This window comes from Rhinoderma darwinii, chromosome 5, assembly GCF_050947455.1.
Source record: "Rhinoderma darwinii isolate aRhiDar2 chromosome 5, aRhiDar2.hap1, whole genome shotgun sequence".
NCBI classification, from domain to species: domain Eukaryota; kingdom Metazoa; phylum Chordata; class Amphibia; order Anura; family Rhinodermatidae; genus Rhinoderma; species Rhinoderma darwinii.
In genome coordinates this window covers 7,761,034-7,788,823 of record NC_134691.1, presented here as the reverse complement: position 1 = coordinate 7,788,823, position 27,790 = coordinate 7,761,034, and the positions used below count along the sequence as shown (strand labels likewise).

The window sequence follows — 27,790 nt, the reverse complement described above, 5'->3', positions numbered from 1 at the left end:
CTTGCTAACAAGAAGCGGTTCTCGTTGTCCAATCTGAATGACCGCCATGTAATATTACATTTCCCCCACAGCGGCCACTGCAGGGAAAATGCCCAATTGGCCTAGACTTCCCCCAGCTGTTTTCTGGGAGTCTCAGGAGTCGGCTCCTATATCAAATGTGGGGTCTATGATGGGACAATCCCATAAAAAAATATTTTACAGTCTACACATGGGATTGAAGTTGTCCATGTATTCCATAGACGGCCACTGATCTGAACGGCTGCCATGTAACACAACGTCTCTTTGGCTACTTGACTGCGCTGAGTCATGATATGCGCCGCCTTTAGGGATTGTGACCCCCAGCGATCAGACATTTATCACCTTCCCTGTGGATATCCATAAATGTTTAAAATGGTAATACCCCTTTAAATCCCCCCCAACATAAAACTTGCCCAGTTACAAGTGCAGTCCCAATAATGATATTACGTAGTTCCAATTCTCAGCTAAAATCGACGTATTGCCGAGTACCTCAGTGTATAATTCGCTCATACTCCAGTCACATCCAAAGCTGTGTTTTCCTGTTTTCCTCTCACTAACTTTACAGAGAATGTCTCACTGTGTTACAGGAAGTAATACAGTGCACTGGATGCAGCTCTGGATGTGACTGGAGTAAGATAAAAAGTCGCTCCACATTGAATGCAGAAATATCCCACAATGTCATAATCAGAAGTGGAGCTTTTAAAGCCTAAAAGGGGTTTTACAATAATCATTATTTATCACCTATCCACAGCATAGGTGATAAATATCTGATCGGTGGGGGTCCGACCACTAGGACCCCCACTGATCCTAAGAAAGGGCTTACCTGGGCTTACCTGGCAATCCTTGTACACCCCATATGAATGGAGCAGTAATGGGCATGCTTGGCCATCGCTCCATTCAATTTCTACGGGATAAAGCGCGGGATTGTGTCGCCAGATTGTGAGCAGTGTGAGGGCTGGGGGTGAGCTGTAGATTAGGGGCAGGGGGCGAGCTGTAGTTTAGGGGCTGGGGGTGAGCTGTAGATTAGAGGCTGGGGGTGAGCTGTAGATTAGAGGCTGGGGGAGAGCAGTAGAGTAGAGGCTGGGGAGAGCAGTAGATAAGGGCTGGGGGCGAGCTGTAGTTTAGGGGCTAGGGGTGAGCTGCAGATTAGGGGCTGGGGGAGAGCAGTAGATAAGGGGCTGGGGGAGAGCTGTAGATTAGGGGCTGGGGGTGAGCTGTAGATTAGGGGCTGGGGAGAGCAGTAGATAAGGGCTGGGGGCGAGCTGTAGTTTAGGGGCTAGGGGTGAGCTGTAGATTAGGGGCTAGGGGTGAGCTGTAGATTAGGGGCTAGGGGTGAGCTGTAGATTAGGGGCTAGGGGTGAGCTGCAGATTAGGGGCTGGGGGAGAGCAGTAGATAAGGGGCTGGGGGCGAGCTGTAGATTAGGGGCTGGGGGTGAGCTGTAGATAAGGGGATGGGGGCGAGCTGTAGTTTAGGGGCTAGGGGTGAGCTGTAGATTAGGGGCTAGGGGTGAGCTGTAGATTAGGGGCTAGGGGTGAGCTGTAGATTAGGGGCTAGGGGTGAGCTGTAGATTAGGGGCTAGGGGTGAGCTGTAGATTAGGGGCTGGGGGTGAGCTGTAGATTAGGGGCTGGGGGTGAGCTGTAGATTAGGGGCTGGGGGAGAGCTGTAGATTAGGGGCTGGGGGTGAGCTGTAGATTAGGGGCTGGGGGTGAGCTGTAGTTTAGGGGCTAGGGGTGAGCTGTAGATTAGGGGCTGGGGGTGAGCTGTAGTTTAGGGGCTGGGGGTGAGCTGTAGTTTAGGGGCTAGGGGTGAGCTGTAGATTAGGGGCTGGGGGTGAGCTGTAGATTAGGGGCTAGGGGTGAGCTGTAGATTAGGGGCTGGGGGTGAGCTGTAGATTAGGGGCTAGGGGTGAGCTGTAGATTAGGGGCTGGGGGTGAGCTGTAGATTAGGGGCTGGGGGTGAGCTGTAGTTTAGGGGCTGGGGGTGAGCTGTAGATTAGGGGCTGGGGGTGAGCTGTAGATTAGGGGCTGGGGGTGAGCTGTAGTTTAGGGGCTGGGGGTGAGCTGTAGTTTAGGGGCTGGGGGTGAGCTGTAGTTTAGGGGCTGGGGGTGAGCTGTAGTTTAGGGGCTGGGGGTGAGCTGTAGTTTAGGGGCTGGGGGTGAGCTGTAGTTTAGGGGCTGGGGGTGAGCTGTAGTTTAGGGGCTGGGGGTGAGCTGTAGTTTAGGGGCTGGGGGTGAGCTATAGTTTAGGGGCTGGGGGTGAGCTGTAGATTAGGGGCTGGGGGTGAGCTGTAGTTTAGGGGCTGGGGGCGAGCTGTAGATTAGGGGCTGGGGGTGAGCTGTAGATTAGGGGCTGGGGGTGAGCTGTAGTTTAGGGGCTGGGGGTGAGCTGTAGATTAGGGGCTGGGGGTGAGCTGTAGTTTAGGGGCTGGGGGTGAGCTGTAGATTAGGGGCTGGGGGTGAGCTGTAGATTAGGGGCTGGGGGTGAGCTGTAGTTTAGGGGCTGGGGGTGAGCTGTAGTTTAGGGGCTAGGGGTGAGCTGTAGATTAGGGGCTGGGGGTGAGCTGTAGATTAGGGGCTAGGGGTGAGCTGTAGATTAGGGGCTGGGGGTGAGCTGTAGATTAGGGGCTAGGGGTGAGCTGTAGATTAGGGGCTGGGGGTGAGCTGTAGTTTAGGGGCTGGGGGTGAGCTGTAGTTTAGGGGCTGGGGGTGAGCTGTAGTTTAGGGGCTGGGGGTGAGCTGTAGTTTAGGGGCTGGGGGTGAGCTATAGTTTAGGGGCTGGGGGTGAGCTGTAGATTAGGGGCTGGGGGTGAGCTGTAGTTTAGGGGCTGGGGGCGAGCTGTAGATTAGGGGCTGGGGGTGAGCTGTAGATTAGGGGCTGGGGGTGAGCTGTAGTTTAGGGGCTGGGGGTGAGCTGTAGATTAGGGGCTGGGGGTGAGCTGTAGTTTAGGGGCTGGGGGTGAGCTGTAGATTAGGGGCTGGGGGTGAGCTGTAGATTAGGGGCTGGGGGTGAGCTGTAGTTTAGGGGCTGGGGGTGAGCTGTAGTTTAGGGGCTAGGGGTGAGCTGTAGATTAGGGGCTGGGGGTGAGCTGTAGATTAGGGGCTAGGGGTGAGCTGTAGATTAGGGGCTGGGGGTGAGCTGTAGATTAGGGGCTAGGGGTGAGCTGTAGATTAGGGGCTGGGGGTGAGCTGTAGATTAGGGGCTGGGGGTGAGCTGTAGTTTAGGGGCTGGGGGTGAGCTGTAGATTAGGGGCTAGGGGTGAGCTGTAGATTAGGGGCTGGGGGTGAGCTGTAGATTAGGGGCTGGGGGTGAGCTGTAGTTTAGGGGCTGGGGGTGAGCTGTAGATTAGGGGCTGGGGGTGAGCTGTAGTTTAGGGGCTGGGGGTGAGCTGTAGATTAGGGGCTGGGGGCGAGCTGTAGATTAGGGGCTGGGGGCGAGCTGTAGTCTAGGGGCGAGCAACTTTTTTATTACATTTTATTACATTTTTTTGGGGCACTAAAGATGATGAAAGATCAGCAATTCTGCCATTTTTAATTTACGGCATTAACCATGCGGGTTAGATAACATGATATCAGATAGTTCAGACTTTTACGGACGCGGCGATGCCAATTACATCCTTTTTTTTATTTTGACATTACTTTAGTGGGGAAGATTTTTGAACGAATCTTTTTTTTGTAAATTAAAAAAACTTGACCCAATGTGTAACTAAACTTTTAACAAACTTCTGACATGTCAGAAGCTTTGATTGGTGGGGGTCCAAGTGCAGAGACCCCCATCAATCGCTAAAACGAAGCATCAGAAGGTCTCGTTTCAGTTCGGCTTTTTCCGCAGAGCTGATGTATCGGAGTACGGGGTCATAGACTTTCTTCTGAGTCCGTACACCGATGCATTTATTTCCGGAAAAAGCCGAACAGACACAAAGCGGCTCAAAGCTCACTCGAGCACTTCTGCCGCTTCGTTCTAGCGATTGGTGGGGGTCTCAGCGCTCGGACCCCCACCAATCATTCTTCTGACATGTCACTATGACACGTCAGAAGTTTGTTGAACGTTTAGTTACCCTTTACCTTTTTAACATTTTGTAGTCCCCCTAGTGGACGTGAACAAGCGCTGCTACCCTAGTGTATGGTACTTCTAACCGGCTCCTATTGATCTTTGCCTCTAGCGGGGCTTAATAGGAGCAGAAACATGGCGGACCTGTACCCCCCCCCCTTTCTAACGCCTTAGATTCCGCTGTCGCTATTGACCGCGGAATCTAAGTGGTTTAACGGCCGAAGTTATCTCCGATCCCGTGCGCTGCGCCGGCTCCGTAGTCCCTCTTGGCAGCTGCGACGTAGTTACTTCACATTGACAAGGGGTTAATAGGAACATCTTTTACTTGCGGATTGTTTAAAATGTAACATTTTAATAGACATTTTTTACAGATTTTTTTTCTTTTCAGTCCCAGTAGGGAAGTCGACTATGGGATCGCATAATCGCTCATATAATAAACTGCAACACTTCCATATCACAGTGTATTACGCCCTACTGGACCCCGCCTCTGGCTGACGCCCTCTACTGTGCCGTACATGTATGACAATTGGCGCTAAGGCCCATCCCATGACTTAAGGCCCTTTTACACCGGCAACGGGCGTTATACGAACGATCGTCTGCCCGATAATCGCCCGGTGTAAAGCCCCCTTAACATGATCCTCGTGGAGTGGTAATGGGTTGATATATACGAGGAAAGAGATGAGCGGGCTTTACCTTTGGTGAAATCTTTAGGGTCCAGGGATAAGCTGTAGCCGGGCAGGGTCTCCAGGAGGAGTTTGTAGCAAGCCTTCCAACCGGGCTCTGGGATTGTGGGGGCCACACATTGCATGGCAGCCACCCGCTTGAAGAACGCAGATTTTCTATGGAAGCCAATGAGTTCGTACAGTTCGGAGAGGACGCTGTAACGCTGGATCTTCTCCTCCTCTGAAAGCTGAAAAAAAAAAAAGAATGGAAAAATCTTCTTTTTTGTCGGCCTCAATGGGATGGAGCTCATATAAAAGTAACCCAAAAAGACCAGATAAGCTAAGATCAGTGACTCCAACTAACCCCTCATAATGGCGGATAACAGAGAACAATACATCGTCTTCACTAATCCTACATAATGGCTGATAACAGAGAATAATACATTGTATTCACCAATCCTACATAATGGCTGATAACAGAGAACAATACATCGTACTCACTAATCCTACATAATGGCTGATAACAGAGAACAATACATCGTATTCACTAATCCTACATAATGGCTGATAACAGAGAACAATACATCGTATTCACTAATCCTACATAATGGCTGATAACAGAGAATAATACATTGTATTCACCAATCCTACATAATGGCTGATAACAGAGAACAATACATCGTACTCACTAATCCTACATAATGGCTGATAACAGAGAATAATACATTGTATTCACTAATCCTACATAATGGCTGATAACAGAGAACAATACATCGTATTCACTAATCCTACATAATGGCTGATAACAGAGAATAATACATTGTATTCACCAATCCTACATAATGGCTGATAACAGAGAACAATACATCGTACTCACTAATCCTACATAATGGCTGATAACAGAGAATAATACATTGTATTCACTAATCCTACATAATGGCTGATAACAGAGAACAATACATCGTACTCACTAATCCTACATAATGGCTGATAACAGAGAACAATACATCGTACTCACTAATCCTACATAATGGCTGATAACAGAGAACAATACATTGTATTCACCAATCCTACATAATGGCTGATAACAGAGAACAATACATCGTACTCACTAATCCTACATAATGGCTGATAACAGAGAACAATACATCGTATTCACTAATCCTACATAATGGCTGATAACAGAGAACAATACATCGTATTCACTAATCCTACATAATGGCTGATAACAGAGAATAATACATTGTATTCACCAATCCTACATAATGGCTGATAACAGAGAACAATACATCGTACTCACTAATCCTACATAATGGCTGATAACAGAGAATAATACATTGTATTCACTAATCCTACATAATGGCTGATAACAGAGAACAATACATCGTACTCACTAATCCTACATAATGGCTGATAACAGAGAACAATACATCGTACTCACTAATCCTACATAATGGCTGATAACAGAGAACAATACATTGTATTCACTAATCCTACATAATGGCTGATAACAGAGAACAATACATCGTATTCACTAATCCTACATAATGGCTGATAACAGAGAATAATACATTGTATTCACTAATCCTACATAATGGCTGATAACAGAGAACAATACATCGTACTCACTAATCCTACATAATGGCTGATAACAGAGAACAATACATCGTACTCACTAATCCTACATAATGGCTGATAACAGAGAATAATACATTGTATTCACTAATCCTACATAATGGCTGATAACAGAGAACAATACATCGTATTCACTAATCCTACATAATGGCTGATAACAGAGAATAATACATTGTATTCGCTAATCCTACATAATGGCTGATAACAGAGAATAATACATTGTATTCACTAATCCTACATAATGGCTGATAACAGAGAACAATACATCGTATTCACTAATCCTACATAATGGCTGATAACAGAGAATAATACATCGTACTCACTAATCCTACATAATGGCTGATAACAGAGAACAATACATCGTACTCACTAATCCTACATAATGGCTGATAACAGAGAACAATACATCGTACTCACTAATCCTACATAATGGCTGATAACAGAGAACAATACATCGTACTCACTAATCCTACATAATGGCTGATAACAGAGAACAATACATTGTATTCACTAATACTACATAATGGCTGATAACAGAGAACAATACATTGTATTCACTAATCCTACATAATGGCTGATAACAGAGAATAATACACCGTATTCACTAATCCTACATAATGGCTGATAACAGAGAATAATACATTGTATTCACTAAACCTACATAATGGCTGATAACAGAGAACAATACATCATACTCACTAATCCTACATAATGGCTGATAACAGAGAATAATACATTGTATTTACTAATCCTACATAATGGCTGATAACAGAGAATAATACATTGTATTCACTAATCCTACATAATGGCTGATAACAGAGAATACATCGTCTTCACTAATCCTACATAATGGCTGATAACAGAGAACAATACATCGTATTCACTAATCCTACATAATGGCTGATAACAGAGAATAATACACCGTATTCACTAATCCTATATAATGGCTGATAACAGAGAATAATACATTGTATTCACTAATCCTACATAATGGCTGATAACAGAGAACAATACATTGTATTCACTAATCCTACATAATGGCTGATAACAGAGAACAATGCATTGTACTCACGAATCCTACATAATGGCTGATAACAGAGAACAATGCATCGTATTCACCTATACCATGTCCTGATAAGCACAGTAGATTTTGATCGTCACTCGCGGGGTTAAAGGACAGTCACTAACCTGACTATATTCTTAAAGGGGTATTTACCGTTTTATGTCTATACAATAGTTCTAATCATTGCATATTAGTAAGTTCTGCAACTTCTCTGAATATTATGCGTTTTGTTCTCAATGTTCAAGATCGCTGCTTGTTGTCAGTGAATGAGAACCTTTCAGCATCCAGTTGACACAGCTGCAGGGGTTGTTACAAAACAAAAGAGCTCTGTTACACTGTAACGAGTACTGCACCTGTATCTCCTAACTCAGGTAACTGTCTGGTTTATCTTTACCCCCCTCGCCAACCTTTTCTTTTTTTGCTCCGTATTTCCTTGCTATTCTTTTCTACATCATGATCACCCCAAGTCACACTGATCACATCTTTCCTCAAGTCTCATTTTTTTCTTTATCATAAATTGTATCCAAGGCATAATCTGTGGCTGAATTCTTTGTTTTTGTCTTCAAGGGCACCCTTGGGGGTATCCTAGTGCCTGAAAACCCTCCTCTGAGCCATTCATAAGCAATTATACAATTATTTCTGATGCCACTAGAGGGAGCTCACTGCATATGGATTTATTATAGAGCTCAATGGGAGCTGTATATATGTGTATGTAGTGAGCTCCACCTAGTGGTGGCTGCAGGTAGTATTATATTATCATGTAACTCTATGGGAGCTGTAGATGTCTGTATGAAGTGAGCTCCCGCTAGTGTTGGCTGTAGGCAGAAGAATATCCTAATATAACTTTATGGGAGTTATATATATCTGTAATGTAGTGAGCTCCTCCTAGTGGTGACTTCAGGCAGCAGAATGTTATCATGTAACTCAATGAGAGCTGTATATATGTGTATGTAGTGAGCTCCCCTTAGTGGTGACTTCAGGCAGCAGAATGTTATCATGTAACTCTATGAGAGCTGTACATGTCTGTATGTAGTGACCTCCTCCTAGTGGTGGCTGCAGGTAGCATTATATTATCATGTAACTCTATGGGAGCTGTATATATCTGTAATGTAGGGAGCTCCTCCTAGTGGTGGCTGCAGGTAGCATTATATTATCATGTAACTCTATGGGAGCTGTATATGTCTGTATGTAGTGAGCTCCACGTAGTGGTGGCTGCAGGTAGCATTATATTATCATGTAACTCTATGAGAGCTGTACATGTCTGTATGTAGTGAGCTCCACTTAGTGGTGGCTGCAGGTAGCATTATATTATCATGTAACTCTATGAGAGCTGTACATGTCTGTATGTAGTGAGCTCCACTTAGTGGTGGCTGCAGGTAGAATTATATTATCATGTAACTCTATGAGAGCTGTATATGTCTGTATGTAGTGAGCTCCTCCTAGTGGTGGCTGCAGGTAGCATTATATTATCATGTAACTCTATGGGAGCTGTATATATCTGTAATGTAGGGAGCTCCTCCTAGTGGTGGCTGCAGGTAGCATTATATTATCATGTAACTCTATGAGAGCTGTACATGTCTGTATGTAGTGAGCTCCACTTAGTGGTGGCTGCAGGTAGCATTATATTATCATGTAACTCTATGAGAGCTGTACATGTCTGTATGTAGTGAGCTCCACTTAGTGGTGGCTGCAGGTAGCATTATATTATCATGTAACTCTGAGAGCTGTATATGTCTGTATGTAGTGAGCTCCTCCTAGTGGTGGCTGCAGGTAGCATTATATTATCATGTAACTCTATGGGAGCTGTATATATCTGTAATGTAGGGAGCTCCTCCTAGTGGTGGCTGCAGGTAGCAGAATGTTATCATGTAACTCTATGGGAGCTGTATATACCTGTATGTAGTGAGCTCCACTTAGTGGTGGCTGCAGGTAGCATTATATTATCATGTAACTCTATGGGAGCTGTATATATCTGTAATGTAGGGAGCTCCTCCTAGTGGTGGCTGCAGGTAGCATTATATTATCATGTAACTCTATGGGAGCTGTATATACCTGTATGTAGTGAGCTCCTCCTAGTGGTGGCTGCAGGTAGCAGAATGTTATCATGTAACTCTATGGGAGCTGTATATACCTGTATGTAGTGAGCTCCTCCTAGTGGTGGCTGCAGGTAGCAGAATGTTATCATGTAACTCTATGGGAGCTGTATATACCTGTATGTAGTGAGCTCCTCCTAGTGGTGGCTGCAGGTAGCAGAATGTTATCATGTAACTCTATGGGAGCTGTACATGTCTGTATGTAGTGAGCTCCTCCTAGTGGTGGCTGCAGGTAGCATTATATTATCATGTAACTCTATGAGAGCTGTATATGTCTGTATGTAGTGAGCTCCTCCTAGTGGTGGCTGCAGGTAGCAGAATGTTATCATGTAACTCTATGGGAGCTGTATATACCTGTATGTAGTGAGCTCCACTTAGTGGTGGCTGCAGGTAGCATTATATTATCATGTAACTCTATGGGAGCTGTATATGTCTGTATGTAGTGAGCTCCACCTAGTGGTGGCTGCAGGTAGCAGAATGTTATCATGTAACTATGACTGTGTGGAGGAAAGCAGAGCTCTTTTCCCTATAAAGAATTGTGGAACTATTCAGATCACATACAATTTTACATTTCATAACTATTATTCCAAAAATGTAATATTTAAAAAAAGGGGGTTATTTCTTTTTTGTGGACTTTTTTCTTTTTAATAAAACGTAATTCAACTTTTTCTTTTCTAACCCTTGAAGCGGCGATGCTTTGATCGCTTTTATAATGTTTTGACGCACATAGTATACCAAAGCGTTATTGCCTCTCCGATCCCAGCAGTTGTGGCAGGACCATGGTTGTGTATTACAGCCGTGGTCCTGCTGCTGATGGCGCTGGCACAGTGACAGTAATAGTATGGGATTATGACCCATGCCTGCGCCACGCTATTATGTTGCTGGACTTTAAGGGGTTAAATAAACTATACCTTTATAAGAGCAGAGCGTCTCACTGAACAAGTAGAATAGTCAAATAATATACGATTATAAAGCTCTGTCGCCACCTAATGGCCGACTGTAAACACAGCAGCTGCACAGGGGTGAACTATGAGGAATCGATCATAGATGAAGTAGAATTTACTATTGTTATTTATTTACAATCCTTCCACGCTATATATTCATGAATAATAATTCAAGGGTAAAAATAAAGAGCTATGCAACTTTCTAATAGACTTTGTATTTAAATTCCGAACCATTTTTAAGATTTCTGCTTGCTGTCAGTGAATGGGAACATTCTTCTTTATATCCAGAGGCTGCAAACCCTGTACAGATCCTATACTTCTCACAGCTGAGGTTTGTTACAATTGTATTCAGCCTAAACAATCCTCTGTGAGCTGTTAGCAGCCCAAATCTCTCTCTCTTATCTTGATGGTTTGCTACAATGTAAGGCTGAGTTCACACGCAGCGTACCGCCCCGTGCGCCGCAGGGAATTCCGGGGCGAAAAACCGCACCAAACTGTTTTGCAGTTTGTCGCACGGAATGTCCGCTGCGGAAAATTGCAGCACCAGCCGGCCTGCAAGCAGATCAGCCTCCGGAGATGACGTTCCATCCCAGGAGACCGCTGCAGCCTGTGATTGGCCTGTGATTGGCTGCAGCGGTCACATGAGATGAAACGTCAACCCAGGAGGGAGAAACACAGACTTCTGGGTAAGTATACGATTTTTTTTTTTATTCTCAGCTGTGTTATTTACGGAGAAATCGCTGCGAACCTGCCGCAAAAAAAACGCAACAACTGCTATTTATTTATTCAGCATTTTTTTACTGAAAATTTTCATACAGTCGTCTTGACGAAAGATATCCTACTCTTTTGTGTATAAATCTCCTATTCAGATCTGGGTGTCTCCATGGTAACAGACTACAAACAAACCTGGTGTAGTCTGATCCTGCAGTTACTGCCTCTCTTTCATTATAACCTACTAACAGTAGGAGAGGGGCAGAGGCAGTAACTGCAGGGTCAGACTGCGCCGGGCTTGTTTGTAGTCTGTAAAGAAGCAAACACATATATCTGCATAGGAGCTGTATTTGTAAAACATTTTTAACCCCTTAACGACAGCCTGTGCATGTGCTTAGTCTACAGCGACGTCTTTTGGCCTCGCTGTAGAAGAGGCTGATGAGCGCTCCTGTGAGTAACTCACAGCTCCTGATCTTAGAGCAGCCTGCTGAATACAGCTGGGGGTCAGAAAACATTCGGACCCCAGCTGTTTAACCCTTTGATCGCCGCGGTCCGTGACCGCGGCATGATCAAAGGGAACTCCCCTCTTTCATCGCGTCACTGGAAACCCGGTGACGTGATCAAAGAGCAGGGAATCCCTCTGCGGTCAGCCCTGGGGACCTACAGAGGACCCCCAGGGCTGTCTGTTCAGTTTGCCTTGCTGTTAGGGCGCACTATGTGATGTCATAGTGACGCAGTGTAATGCATACAGGAGTATGCGAATACGTTAGAAGTAAAAATAAAGTTATAAAAAAAGTTATCCCTGAATGGGATTGAAAAAAAAACTAAACAAAAAAGAATTAATACATTTTAAAAAGTTATGGCTGACGAAAGGCAGAGAGGAAAAAAAACTAAAAAATATAGCTGGTCATTAAGACCTTTTCAGGCCCGATCATTAAAGGGTTAATCAAGATGACTTCATTTGATATTACAGAATTGAAACAATAAAAACAAGTGGTTTCAAAAGTGACCCCATCATTTATATCTGCGGGAATCGTCTGCAGATCGTCTCACCTGGCGCAGATTTATGTAGACCACGTTCTGCAGGAACTCGGAGGCCTCCATGCTTTTCTTCTGTATGGCCAGGACCCGCACAGCCTTCACACAGGCCTCCAGCTCAATCACTCCGGCCGCCTTGGACTGAAGACAACACGCGGTTAATAAAAGAGCCAACCAATCACGCAGGTGCAGGACTCGTTACAAGAGCGCGCACTGATAACTGCACTGCAACAAACCCTGCACCTGAGCGATCACCACAAGAACAGGACAGATATCGCCTCTGCTCCAGCGTCCCTATGACAACACATTCTGTCCTGTGTTTTGTCTGGTCATAGGGACACGAAGGGAATATCTCCATCCACATCAATGTCCACGTACTAAGTACCGATATTCATGCTGGTTAGTATTGGACTTTGACGCTGGTTACCATTTCTTTTAGTATGGACATCCCCTGACCTATCAGGGTACATGGCGGTAATAAGGGGGGGGTTACCTGGGGGAACCCCTCTATTATCCAGAGTGGATAGCTGCTACAAACACGGGGTCTCACTATGGGGGACCCCACACATATATCGACATAATGCTTCACATTGAATACTTAAAGGGGTATTCCCTTCGATGTGTATTTCTATAGGATATGCCATAAATGTCTGATAGATGCGGGACCCACCACTGAACAGGGTCATCTGACCTTGACCCACCACTGAACAGGGTCATCTGACCTTGACCCACCACTGAACAGGGTCATCTGACCTTGACCCACCACTGAACAGGGTCATCTGACCTTGACCCACCACTGATCAGGGTCATCTGACCTTGACCCACCACTGAACAGGGTCATCTGACCTTGACCCACCACTGAACGGGGCCCTCCGACCTCGACCCACCTGGTGAGCTTCTGGAGAGAGGTGCGGGTCCCAGAAGCATACCTTGTGGATATGCCATAGATTTCTAGACCCCTTTAAGTTGCCGATCCCGCTTTGATAACAGCAGGTCTGGGGGTCCAATCAGCGGGACCCTCCTGCCATCAGAACATAGTCGGGGGACGCAGTCGCTGAACAGGGGGTGGCTCAAAATGGATTGCGAGAGTTCACGTAACACACCTTCCCGTAGTAAGAGATGGCCTCCTTGTACTTCTCTATGATATCTTCGGGGCTCAGGCAGTTTTTCGCACGTCCGATCTCCGTGCTGGCGTCCATGTTTATCCCGTTGGTGGAAAGAGCGCCTGTTTGGAAAATAAACATCTATATTATTAAAGGGACACTCTCCCGCCCGTCGTATCTCATCTCCAATTGATCTGAAGTTTAATACAATCTACTGTTCTATGTTATCAGCCATTTCAGGGTAGGGGGGGGGGGAGGCTGCCCGTAGAGTTCTTCAATGTAATTATTGACAGGGAACCCCTGCCCCCGTCATACTGTATGTCACATATCTTCAGAGCCGAGAACCTCCAGAGACATCGTATGTGTGAGCCGCTCCTCTTATAACGCTGCCGGACTATTATAAGCGGCCGATGGGTCAGGCTTCAGCAGGCGGTTCCCCTATGGATGTGGTCAGCAAGTTACGGCATCCCAGCTGTTGTAAAACTACAAGTCCCAGCATGCCCTGACAGCCATAGGCTTTATTATTCCAGCCAAAGCCAGTCAGGGTATTGTGGGAATTGTAGTTTCCCAACAGCTGGAGCGCGGAAGGTTGCTGCCCTCTGCTCTATAGTAACAGGTGATTGCAGGGGGCCCAGGTAGTGCGATCCTCATGATCAACGAGTTGGGGATTCTGCATCCTGGAGAGGAGGGGTCTCTCTCTTTGGATACATTCTATTAATTAGTGTATGTGGTGATTAATGATGTCACTCATTGTTTTGGGTAATTAGGGGCGTAGCAAACGAACCGGAATGAAGGCGTTACGAACCCTCTCATCTGTTTCAGATTCCACCAGGTGAACGGGACAATTTAGGATGAAAACAAATCGGAAAAACACTACAATAAAATGCGCCCCCTGCTGTGGAGGAAGCGTGAAGTTGGTCCAAGTCCTGATTATATTACATTAAAAGGGTCATTCCAGAATAACTCAGTCAATGTATTTGTTTCCTCCCCAATCCTATCAACCCCTATCTCCGTCTGAATCTGGCGACCGCCTCACCAGGCGGGACGGGGTCCAGTCCCCTCAGTACTGGAGATAGATGCGGGTCTCAGAGCACACTCTTCTTGGCAGCTCATACACACAATACATTACTCAGCAGGGGGCGACACTGAGCACAGGATCGGTTTACTTACCAGGGTCTATTAGAACCTCCTGAGCTCCTGGTCCCATGAAAAGCAAGAAGAAAAAAAAAGGAAAGATAGAGTCCGTGTCAGAGATGCCAAAAACGATTGAATCACTACACAAAGATATCAGTAATTATAACAAAATGATACAATATCGTCTCCAGGTCCTGCCCCTCAGTCTGTGAGACAATAATCTGATAATCTTATGTTTCTTACCGGTCCTATAGATTCTTGTCTAATAATTAATGTAATGGAAATCAGCTCTCCATTATGGTAGAATGCAAAGCAGCCAATCTGAAAAAGCAGAGCTGCAGTGTAAAGCACGGAGAAGGGACGTAACAATAGTCTGAGCTTCTGATGAGGCAGTGGGTGGATTTTAGACTACTGCAGACTCCAATACACAAAGTAGCTCAGCTGGAGTCATTGATCAGAACGGTGTCCTAATGGAGTAGAGCTAAAAAGTGATCGAGATCTCTGCAACGCTCGCCATAATATTCACCTGCTCTCGCTACAGTCCCCGTATCCTCCCGCAGACACCGCTGAGATGTTATGTTTTTAAAATATATATTTCTATATTGATAGAATCTCACAATACTGCGCCACCCAATTCCAGTGACTGTAATAGCAGCTTTCAGCCAGCAGAGGGCATGGTTTTCATGAACACACCCCGGGCTTTATAACCGTTCCTCCGGCAGTCTGGTAAAGTTAATAAACCGATCCAAAATCACAGGTCACTCCCTGATTTTGGGTTAAAGGGGGATGTACAAAACGGCGTCGCTCTTCCAAAAACATAGTTGAGGCTGAGCAGCAGTACCACACACAACCTGTGAACAGGCGTGGTGCTGTTTTTAGAAAAAAAGCAGTCAAGTTTTTCTAATCCTGATATGGGATATCTGTAGTGAGGGTCATTCCCAGGTTGGAAAGTGAAAATCCTGTAGCTCCGTACTCAAATTTCTTTTCTCCAGAACAAAACCCCCGATTCCCCCGTCATACCTGGTCTGTGCCGTTTACCGGCATCAGCAGAAAGCGCCACGTTCTGTGTCCGCTGAGCTCCCGACTTTCCTCCTGTCCCTGCCGGGTAATGATGTATCACAGAGGCAGAGCACAGTCCTTCCAATGCAGCTGCAATAATAGCAGAAGAAAGATAAATGACCCCATATCATACGCCGTGCAGCGCTATAAAGACCGGGAACTGTGATGTCATCCAGAAGATATTATACGTCTCTCAGAAGTCTAATGAAACTGGAGGTGCAAGGACTGCAGCAAGGACTGGGGCATCAACATAATCTCCAATGTCAAGTCCTTACTGAAGAAATGTTCTACCCCGGGGAGCCCACCGCCGAATGCCCGGGGAGCCCACCGCCGAATGCCCGGGGAGCACACCGCCGAATGCCCGGGGAGCCCACCGCCGAATGCCCGGGGAGCCCACCGCCGAATGCCCGGGGAGCCCACCGCCGAATGCCCGGGGAGCTTAAAGGGGTTTTCCCATGAGGGACATTTATGACATATCCACATATGATGTCATAAATGTCAGATAGATGTGGGTCCCACCTCTAGGACCCTCACCTATCCCTAGAACGGGGCCCCATAAACCCCGTTCTGTCCTCTATATTGCGGCTGAAACGGGTGAATTCCGACCATGAAAAAGGTTATATGGTCGTGAGTCACAAAAACAGCGTAACTGGCTGACTTATGCTGCTTCCGTAAGTCCCATAGTAGTGACTGGTAGCTACGGTAATAATGTAGCTCGCATGCTACGCTGCTTCCGTAACTCCCGACCATATAACCAGGAAGTGGCCGGGAGGCAGCGAGAACAGACTAAGGTAGAATGGAGTTTAGGGGGCCTCGTTCTAGAGATAGGTGAGGGTTCCAGATGTGGGACCCGCATTTATCTGACATTTATGACACATCCTGTGGATATGTCATAAATGTATCTCATGGGAAAATCCCTTTACGGTCATCTGCCCTGAGGAGCTTAAAGAGGTTCCGTCACCACATTATAAGCGCCCTGTCTCCTCCATGATGTGATCGGCGCTGTAATGTAGATAACAGCAGTGGTTTTTATTTTGAAAAACGATCATTTTTGACGGAGTTATGACCAATGTTAGATTTATGCTAATGACTTTCTTAATGGACAACTGGGCGTGTTTTACTTTTTGACCAAGTGGGCGTTGGAGAGAAGTGTATGACGCTGACCAATCAGTGACCAATCAGCGTCATACACTTCTCTCCATTCATTTACACAGCAGATAGCGATATAGCTATATCACTATGTGCAGCCACATACACACACTATAACGTTACTGAAGTGTCCTGACAGGACGTGATGTCTATTCACAATCCCGACACTTCTAACGTTTGTGTGAGATTTACAGCACAGCAAGCATAATCTCGCTGTAAATGACAGTTTACAGCGTAATCTCGCGAGATTACGCTTGTCTTGCTGTAAATCTCACACAAACGTTAGCGAAGTGTCAGGATTCTGAATACACATCACGTCCCGGCAGGTAGTGATGTCTATTCACTGTCAGGACACTTCAGTAACGTTAATGTGTGTGTATGTGGCTGCACATAGTGATCTAGTAAGATCACTACGTGCTGTGTAAATGAATGGGGAGAAGTGTATGACGCTGATTGGTCACTGATTGGTCAGCGTCATACACTCCTCTTTACAACGCCCACTTGGTCATATAGTAAAACACGCCCAGTTGTCCATTAAGAAACTCATTAGCATAAATCTAACATTGGTCATAACTCCGTCAAAAATGAGTTTTTCTAAATAAAAAAACACTGCTGTAATCCACATTACAGCGCCGATCACATCATGTACAAGATAGGGCACTTATAATGTGGTGACAGAGACGTTTTAAGGTCGCCTGCGGCTTTCACTGGCCGGTATAGATTCTCCGGCACAGGACATTGGGTGAGGGATCCCTTTAATGGTGCCTGGGGAAATGCCTCTATGAATTTAAGTATTTTTCCACCTCTCCTTTTAACTTATTTCCATCTCAAGCTCTGGACCTTGGGTATGAGAGACCGAAAAACTACCAGTGACCAAAGGCTGCACTGCTCCTCACCAGAGGATGTTTTTTACACAAGGCCGTCCGTGCAAGAGAGATTTTTGGGTCGGAAATTTTTTTGTGGATTTGCTCGTGAAACCCCTGCAGGAATCCAAGGCTAACCCTCGGACTTCTGCCGCAGGCATGCGGTTTCATCTGCCTTAAATCTGCGTGCGGATTAGCCTCATTCAATGGGGTTAATCATTGTGTGGCACCTCACTCTGTTTTCATGGGTTTGTCAGCAAATTTCATCAAAATATGTGTAAAAAACCGACGTGCTTCAATAGCGCCCCCTGCAGTGAACCTGCATGACGCAGGGGGGGCATCATCCTTGTCTATTGGGGAAAGATGCTTTGGGTTATAGATGAAAATGTCAGACACTTCGGAGCGGAGTATACGCCCAGCGGACACTTTAGGCCTCATTTGCACAAGAGGCGGGACCTTTAAACATTTTATTTTCATAAGAGAAGCTGCACAACAAGAAACAAACCACATGTGGAAAGGTCTTTACACGACCTAAAACTTGGTGCAAAAAAACTGATGACAGGTTCAATTTTACTTGTATTATGGGTTAAATGCAATAAAAAAAAAAAAAAGATTGCGCCATTTTTATTTACACCATTTACCGATCACCATAAATAACGTGTTTCATGTATTGCCCGCGTCGTCTACGTCTATCAGTTACTGTTCTTTGATGTTTATTCAATAACGTGTATTACAAAAATGTGTTTTATTGCAATTGTTTTTGTTGTTTTTTTAGTGGTTTTTTACTTTTTAGATATTTCCTCCCCCCCCCCCCCCCCGCCCCTATAATGTACTGATCTATAAAGATATATCAGTATATACCAGAACATTATACCGGAGAAGAAGAAGAATGAGGTTTTTAGGCAGAGAAAAAGCTCTCATAGACAACAGTGCAGCCTGTGGTCACTATGAGGCTACGTTCACACAGCGCAGATTTTGCCTGAATTTTTTTCAAGCCAAAACCAGAATTGGAACCAGTAGAACAGACCCATAAGGCCTTTCTTTATATATTTCTCCTGTTTAGGTTCCGTTCCTGATTTTGACTTAAAAACTGCATGTAAAATCTGCACTGTGTGAACCCAACCTTAGTGTTTCTTCCTCCCATACAGCAGGTCCTGAGTTTGAGATCCGGCAGAGACCTGGTAAAAGAAGAGGCTAAATAATAGTTAAATATATCAGGGTGCCGAAAAGGGCCTGAGGCACCCAATTTCCCCCAACATCCCGTGTAAGAGAAACCACAAAGCACGTCGTCATGTGTAGTCTCTCCTACTGTCCTGTGTATTCCATACACCAGAGAGCAGCGGTGGGTCCTGGCACCTGCCCAACCTTCCCGGTAGCCGACGTCAGCCCTGCCCGAGATTTTTTGTTTGGCCCAGGGCTGTCCCTTTAAAAAGTTTGCCCCGGCGATCACTGGGATTGACGGTTGTGGGCAAAGTGGGCGTGCAGAACAAAACAAGGAGGACCGGAGTTATCATGAATATTTTTATTCCCTCCGTCGTAATGTTTTCTTACCATGGACAGTGGTGATAAATCATCTCTTACCTCCCAGCCACACAAAGTCGTTGACGGCTCGCAGGAGCTCCACAGCCATGTGATAATGGACGAGCGCGTCCTGCAGCACCCCGGCCTGCAGGCTTAGATCGCCCACGTGTTTCCGCATGCGCCCCTGGCAGCGCTTCTTATAATGCCTGTAGATGGTAAACAACACGACCGGTCACAAACTGAAACAACATGGAGATCCTGCACAAACTGGTGATGCTCCTGAGGCTGCCCGTGGACGTAAAGACCCCACCCCCCTAATACGAAGACGCAGATTTCCTCGCAGTCCCTTAGCCATCACTTTATTTTTTCATTTCTATGTAGCTGTTTAACTCCTTGTTTTTTGCTGGACAAGTATGTCACGTTTTTCTTTTACGTTTTATGACTACGACGTCACGCTACAGGCTGTGCCTACGACGTCACGCTACAGGCTGTGCCTACGACGTCACGCTACTGGCTGTGCCTACGACGTCACGCTACTGGCTGTGCCTACGACGTCACGCTACTGGCTGTGCCTACGACGTCACGCTACTGGCTGTGCCTACGACGTCACCCTACTGGCTGTGCCTACGACGTCACCCTACTGGCTGTGCCTACGACGTCACCCTACTGGCTGTGCCTACGACGTCACCCTACTGGCTGTGCCTACGACGTCACCCTACTGGCTGTGCCTACGACGTCACCCTACTGGCTGTGCCTACGACGTCACCCTACTGGCTGTGCCTACGACGTCACCCTACTGGCTGTGCCTACGACGTCACACTACTGGCTGTGCCTACGACGTCACACTACTGGCTGTGCCTACGACGTCACACTACTGGCTGTGCCTACGACGTCACACTACTGGCTGTGCCTACGACGTCACACTACTGGCTGTGCCTACGACGTCACACTACTGGCTGTGCCTACGACGTCACACTACTGGCTGTGCCTACGACGTCACACTACTGGCTGTGCCTACGACGTCACACTACTGGCTGTGCCTACGACGTCACACTACTGGCTGTGCCTACGACGTCACACTCCTGGCTGTGCCTACGACGTCACACTACTGGCTGTGCCTACGACGTCACACTACTGGCTGTGCCTACGACGTCACACTACTGGCTGTGCCTACGACGTCACACTCCTGGCTGTGCCTACGACGTCACACTCCTGGCTGTGCCTACGACGTCACACTCCTGGCTGTGCCTACGACGTCACACTCCTGGCTGTGCCTACGACGTCACACTACTGGCTGTGCCTATGACGTCACACTACTGGCTGTGCCTATGACGTCACACTCCTGGCTGTGCCTATGACGTCACACTACTGGCTGTGCCTATGACGTCACACTCCTGGCTGTGCCTATGCCGTCACACTCCTGGCTGTGCCTATGACGTCACACTACTGGCTGTGCCTATAAAATAAATTTGCACGAACAAGGATTAATAGGCCTGATAGAAAAAAAGGTCACATCCGCTGATCGCAATTACAGGGCTAATAGGAAGATGGTAAAGGGCGCCCCCTTCCTTGGTGCAGAAAAGGTCAAATGGTCAGAATCTGCGTTTTCGCCATTTCTGGGCGTTAGTGCTAGAGGGCGGCTGCCAATCAGTGTCGGGATCCAGCGGGTGATCGTGTGGGCACAGCTTCTGTGCCCAGCGCAATAACCATCACGTACATATATGTTGGGATACGGTTAAGGACCTGAAAAGCCTTTATAACCATATAATCTTAGTCTTAATGCAATCCTAACCTTTCTCATTCACTTTGGGTGTGACATGGGTAGTATAACGGCCAAGAACTGCATTCACAATTTTGCCGACTTCAGAGCTGAAATCTCGCATAATTCCTGCTTGTTCAGATTCTGCCCAGAGCTTGCTTAGATTATTTACATTTTGGGAAGTTTTATCTTTACACGAGGTACTTAGCAACCATCTAAAGTACAGTAATTGGAGCTCAGCTAAGCTATGAGAGGGGGACTGTCAGCAAGTTTGCTGACTGTTTCCAATAACAACCATCAGAATAGTGAGTACAGATCTGGAGTATAAACTCAGGATCAGTACAGAATAAGTAATGTATGTACACAGTGACGACTCCAGCAGAATAGTGAGTGCAGCTCTGGAGTATAATACAGGATGTAACGCAGGATCAGTACAGGATAAGTAATGTAATGTATGTACACAGTGACACCACCAGCAGAATAGTGAGTGCAGCTCTGGAGTATAATACAGGATGTAACGCAGGATCAGTACAGGATAAGTAATGTATGTACACAGTGACTCCACCAGCAGAATAGTGAGTGCAGCTCTGGAGTATAATACAGGATGTAACTCAGGATCAGTACAGGATAAGTAATGCAATGTATGTACACAGTGACTCCACCAGCAGAATAGTGAGTGCAGCTCTGGAGTATAATACAGGATGTAACTCAGGATCAGTACAGGATAAGTAATGTAATGTATGGCCACAGTGACTCCCCCAGCAGAATAGTGAGTGCAGCTCTGTAGTATAATACATGATATAACACAGGATCAGTACAGGATAAGTAATGTAATGTATGTACACAGTGACTCCACCAGCAGAATAGTGAGTGCAGCTCTGGGGTATAATATAGGATATAACTCAGGATCAGTACAGGATAAGTAATGTAATGTATGTACACAGTGACTCCACCAGCAGAATAGTGAGTGCAGCTCTGGAGTATAATACAGGATGTAACTCAGGATCAGTACAGGATAAGTAATGTAATGTATGTACACAGTGACTCCACCAGCAGAATAGTGAGTGCAGCTCTGGAGTATAATACAGGATGTAACTCAGGATCAGTACAGGATAAGTAATGTAATGTATGTACACAGTGACTCCACCAGCAGAATAGTGAGCGCAGCTCTGGAGTATAATACAGGATGTAAGTCAGGATCAGTACAGGATAAGTAATGTAATGTATGTACACAGTGACTCCACCAGCAGAATAGTGAGTGCAGCTCTGGAGTATAATACAGGATGTAACTCAGGATCAGCACAGGATAAGTAATGTAATGTATGTACACAGTGACTCCACGAGCAGAATAGTGAGTGCAGCTCTGGAGTATAATACAGGATGTAACTCAGGATCAGTACAGGATAAGTAATGTATGTACACAGTGACTCCACCAGCAAAATAGTGAGTGCAGCTCTGGAGTATAATACAGGATGTAAGGCATCATTTACACTAGTGTAATATACGCGCGTGCGACGCGCGTGCTTTTCACGCATTTCGTACGCACCTATATTAGGCTATGGGGCAGTGCAGACAGTCCGTGAGTTTTGCGCAGCGACTCCGCTGCGTAAAACTCACGACGTGTTCTATATTTCTGCGTTTTTTGCGCCTCACGCACCCATTGAAGTCAATGGGTGCGTGAAAACCACGCAGGTCGCACGGAAGCACTTCCGTGCGAACTGTGTGGTTCGCGCAACAGCTGTCATTCTCTGAATGTAAACAGAAAAGCACCACGTGCTTTTCTGTGTACAAACATCCAAACGGAGTGTCAAAATGATGGCGGCTGCGAGAAAATCTTGCAGCCGCGCATCATACACTGATGACACACGCAGCTGTTAAGTGCCTTTTGCGCACGCAAAACGCAGCGTTTTTTGCGTGCGCAAAACGCACACGCTCGTGTAAATCAGGCCTCACTCAGGATCAGTACAGGATAAGTAATGTAATGTATGTACACAGTGACTCCACCAGCAGAATAGTGAGTGCAGCTCTGGAGTATAATACAGGATGTAACTCAGGATCAGTACAGGATAAGTAATGTAATGTATGGCCACAATGACTCCCCCAGCAGAATAGTGAGTGCAGCTCTGGAGTATAATACATGATATAACACAGGCTCAGTACAGGATAAGTAATCTAATGTATGTACACAGTGACTCCACCAGCAGAATAGTGAGTGCAGCTCTGGAGTATAATACAGGATATAACAGGATCAGTACAGGATAAGTAATGTAATGTATGGCCACAGTGACTCCCCCAGCAGAATAGTGAGTGCAGCTCTGGAGTATAATACATGATATAATACAGGATCAGTACAGGATAAGTAATGTAATGTATGTACACAGTGATTCCACCAGCAGAATAGTGAGTGCAGCTCTGGAGTATAATACAGGATGTAACTCAGGATCAGTACAAGTAATGTAATGTATGTACACAGTGATTCCACCAGCAGAATAGTGAGTGCAGCTCTGGAGTATAATATAGGATATAACTCAGGATCAGTACATGATAAGTAATGTATGTATGTACACAGTGACGCCACCAGCAGAATAGTGAGTGGAGCTCTGGAGTATAATACAGGATGTAACTCAGCATCAGTACAGGATAAGTAATGTATGTATACAGTGTCTCCACCAGCAGAATAGTGAGTGCAGCTCTGGAGTATAATATAGGATATAACTCAGGATCAGTACATGATAAGTAATGTATGTATGTACACAGTGACGCCACCAGCAGAATAGTGAGTGGAGCTCTGGAGTATAATACAGGATGTAACTCAGCATCAGTACAGGATAAGTAATGTATGTATACAGTGTCTCCACCAGCAGAATAATGAGTGCAGCTCTGGAGTATAATATAAGATATAACTCAGGATCAGTACAGGATAAGTAATGTATGTACACAGTGACTCCACCAGCAGAATAGTGAGTGGAGCTCTGGAGTATAATACAGGATGTAACTCAGGATCAGTACAGGATAAGTAATGTAATGTATGTACACAGTGACTCCACCAGCAGAATAGTGAGTGCAGCTCTGGAGTATAATACAGGATGTAACTCAGGATCAGTACAGGATAAGTAATGTAATGTAATGTATGTACACAGTGACTGCACCAGCAGAATAGTGAGTGCAGCTCTGGAGTATAATACAGGATGTAACTCAGGATCAGTACAGGATAAGTAATGTAATGTATGTACACAGTGACTCCACCAGCAGAATAGTGAGTGCAGCTCTGGAGTATAATACAGGATGTAACTCAGGATCAGTACAGGATAAGTAATGTAATGTATGTACACAGTGACTCCACCAGCAGAATAGTGAGTACAGCTCTGCAGTATAATACAGGATGTAACTCAGGATCAGTACAGGATAAGTAATGTATGCACACAGTGACTCCACCAGCAGAATAGTGAGCGCAGCTCTGGAGTATTCACCAGCTTATAATATACATTGATTGGATGGTTGGATGTATTCTACCTGCCCAGTGTTTGGGGTAATGTAGCCGCACAGCTGACAGTCCACAATGCAGGGCATCTTGGATGGCGTCGGTGTGACCCCAATACCATAAGATTACACAATTTGAACATACCTGCTGTCCGGATCCAGTCCCACAAAATCTTTCTTCTCATACGGCACATAGAGTAGCGGGATCTTCTCCCCAGACTTTTCACTGGTCCTGTCAAGCCGTTTGCTCTCCAGTACAATGACCAAGGACTGGATGAACTCCTCCACCAGTTTCTCCACCGACTCGCAGTCTTCATAGCTGGGATAAAAGGCTACACCGGTACGGGACTGATCCGCCATCCCGAACACAAAGAGCCTGGAGTCATACAAGGTAGAGCTGTAGACCTCCTTATTCTGCTCGAACTTCCGTAATATGGTGGACAGCTCGTTGGGGAGGCCGCACTCTGCTACGCAGATGAGACCAACCACCTTCCGGTGAGTCTGGAAATCTCCCCAGTCGTTGTTCTCCGCCGGATATTGGTGGCGGTAACGGATGTACAAGGTGCGCTGGGAGTTGGTGACGTTCACTTGACACACTGAGGAGATGCGTTTGTAGATCTTGAAGAAATTCTCGCTTTTCAAGACCCCCACGTACTGGACCACCACTAGGAGGGTCTGGTGGTCCTCTACACATTGCATGTAATCTGGGACACTCATCCTATGACGTGAAGATCCTGTGAAGATGAAAAAAAGGATAAGATGGCGATCAGCTCAACCAAATCTGTAAAGTAACCATAAAAAAACGCTGGAAATACAAATATCCGCTCATCAACATTGAAATCGTAACAACAAGAAGGAAAAGTATTAGAACGGTGGAAATCACAGGATCGATAGACATGTTAAAGGGTTTTTTTTCCATCAGAGACATTTATGACATCTCCACAGGATGTCATAAATGTCAGATAGATGCGGGTCCCAGATCTATCCCTAGAAATGTCTCGGATGATAAAAAATGGAAACAAAATATTCCAAACATCTTGATTCATTCAGTATGGAGTGCGAGCGCCGCACGCAGAAATCCACGCAATTCCACGCCTTGGCAGCGATCAATGAGGTTATTAATGGATGTCTGAGGAATGTTCTGCCACGCTGAATGCACTTGGGCACGGAAATCATCAAGATTGGCTGCTGGCCGCTCCCTTTACAATTCCCGACCAATGACTTTCCAGATGTGCTCGATGGGGGACAAGTCCGGAGACGCTGCAGGCCATGGTAGCACGTCTACGCCACGCGGCCTGCTCATAGTAGCACGAACAACATGCGGTCTGGCGATGTCCTGTTGAAAAATGGCTACTGGGACGCTTTGGAGAAAAGGCCGTACTGCTGGTTCCACGACCGAATCAATGTAAGGCCGAGCTGTCAGTGTCCCTGAAATAAAGACTAGAAGGGTCCGGCTACCGTACATTCTGCCACCCCACACCATAATCCCGGGAGTGTGACGTTCCATTTTGAAGGCTCCTTAATGGCGTTGCCCACGTGTTCGCCAGACCAGTCTCCGGCTATCATTGCATCTGAGACAAAAGCGGGACTCATCGCTGTGAGGATAGACCTCTTCATAGATTCCGGCCTCCATTGCTGTGCACCATGATAACCTCTGAGAGCGGTGGCGTGTGGTCAATGGAATGGTCCGGTGTGTAGCCGGACATCTGGCTCGTAGCCCAATGTCGTGCAAACGCCTTCCGATGGTTTGTGTTGACGCTGGTTGCCGCCCTAGGTTTGGGATGTGACGTCCAATTTCACTTCCGGTACGGAATGGATCACTACGCGCCATTCTTCCAATCATACGATCCGTCCGTGCAAAGGTTCACCTCCCCGCACCTCTTGCTGTCATTCCCGTTCGTTGTTGGTTCTCCCAACCTCCGGGGGACACAACGTTGAACAGTGCTGACATCTCGGCCGTGGCGCGTAGCGATCTGCCGGAGTGATCAACCAAGATCTCTCAGGTCAAGGATTCTGTCCCTCTCAGTTGTAGATAACTGGCATATCGACGAGCAGGAGGCATCGCACAATCGTCCCACACCACGCGATCCGGTTTTTGACGTTTCATGTGGCTAATAAAATAGCATTCAATCTGACTTTTATATCCCCCCCCCCCCACGACAGATTGGAGCTCGGTGCTGGAAAACGTCATCATTTGCAGATCTTAGTGACACCGGCGGCTTCCCCGATATAAGTAACTTTATGGCTTGTCCCTCTTGCAATATCAATATTGAGAATATATAGATAGAATAGGGCCCCTGATTGCTGAAGGGCCACACCAGTCGGTGCACATTGCAAAGCACCTAAGACCAGTGCAAGGGCCCAGGGCTATGAATGTCATTAGTGTAATGGGCCCCTTTGTTTAATGTGAGCCATAGAACTAGTGGGCCCCCAAGTCTTGCAGGGTCCCCTGGTGCAACAGCTTACATTATAGGCTGAAGCACAGGTCACATGATGCAACTTGTACATACATCGGTGACATCACGCAACTTAATGCATACCTATGGAAAGCGTCACCGCACTACATTAGTCGTCATCTAGATTTAGCCTTACGTTACGGGGCCCCTGAACCTCCATATAATGGGACATGAGTCATTGAGGTCCCGCATGGTTACAGTCTTTTGTGTATGCCCCAAACATTGTCCGAAGGGCCACAAAAAGTGAACAAAAATGAGACAGGTTTACCCATTATAACGTAACTACAGGAAACACCCATAGCAAAAGACATAATAAAGTAATGCATATATGATACATTGGCCCCTGTGCATATGGTACTCTCAGGGGCCCCACAATGCAGCACAAGTGTCAGTTTCGTAATGCAATGTACACTATACGTGTAAGGGCCCCATTATGAGAATGTCAGGGGCCCCAGAATATCCTCATAACACTCAGTGGCTGACTATAGGTGTCAGGTGTAAGGGTGCTACAAAGGAACAGGGACACAACAATAAGGACAGCACTTCAAATGTAGGGACCATGAAGAGAGATAGAGGGGGCCCCACAAGACCCCCCCCCCCCCCATTAACAACATGCAGGGCGGCAACATGAACAGCAGGGGGCAGCACAAACACCAGCTGCCAATCACCCACCTGTCTCTCAGCTCCTCTCTCCCAGCACTGCCTAACACTTCCGGCTTCCGAAGGAGGAGGAGCCGCTCGGCCACGCCCCCAACTCAACCAAGGGGGGGGGGTTTAAATATAAACGCAATGCTCACTCACACCACACAAGATGACCACCGTCATCACTGTATACACCCGCATATTTTATAACTAGCGCTAACCCGACACTACATATCTGCGTTTTTAGAAACGACAACAAATTATAAGTTTTTTCAACCCCCCCGTAGGTTCTTATAACGTTGGTATGTTCCACAGCACGACGATTGGAGTAGAGCAGCCCGCGCCCATCTGTTGTTTTGACTAGGAGCCAATTATATTTTAGCCGGTTGGTGGTGCGTCATCAGTTACTAA

The 27,790-nt window shown here is 46.3% G+C and overlaps 1 protein-coding gene across 2 annotated transcripts in view; it reads right to left on the bottom strand.

Moving 5' to 3' along the window:
- TRAPPC9 (trafficking protein particle complex subunit 9) overlaps window positions 1-27,493 on the bottom strand; it is a 531,112-nt gene extending 503,619 nt beyond the window's left edge. For both annotated transcript variants that reach the window (XM_075825698.1, XM_075825699.1), the window contains exons 1-8: window positions 27,410-27,493; window positions 24,427-25,015; window positions 19,103-19,248; window positions 15,471-15,599; window positions 14,487-14,513; window positions 13,317-13,438; window positions 12,229-12,354; window positions 4,761-4,977 (exon numbers count right to left, since the gene is read on the bottom strand). In XM_075825698.1, coding sequence (XP_075681813.1) covers window positions 4,761-4,977; window positions 12,229-12,354; window positions 13,317-13,438; window positions 14,487-14,513; window positions 15,471-15,599; window positions 19,103-19,248; window positions 24,427-24,998 — 1,339 coding nt within the window. In that variant the 5' untranslated portion in view covers window positions 24,999-25,015; window positions 27,410-27,493. The remainder of the gene's footprint in view (window positions 1-4,760; window positions 4,978-12,228; window positions 12,355-13,316; window positions 13,439-14,486; window positions 14,514-15,470; window positions 15,600-19,102; window positions 19,249-24,426; window positions 25,016-27,409) is intronic.
- Between the last annotated feature and the right edge of the window lie 297 nt (window positions 27,494-27,790).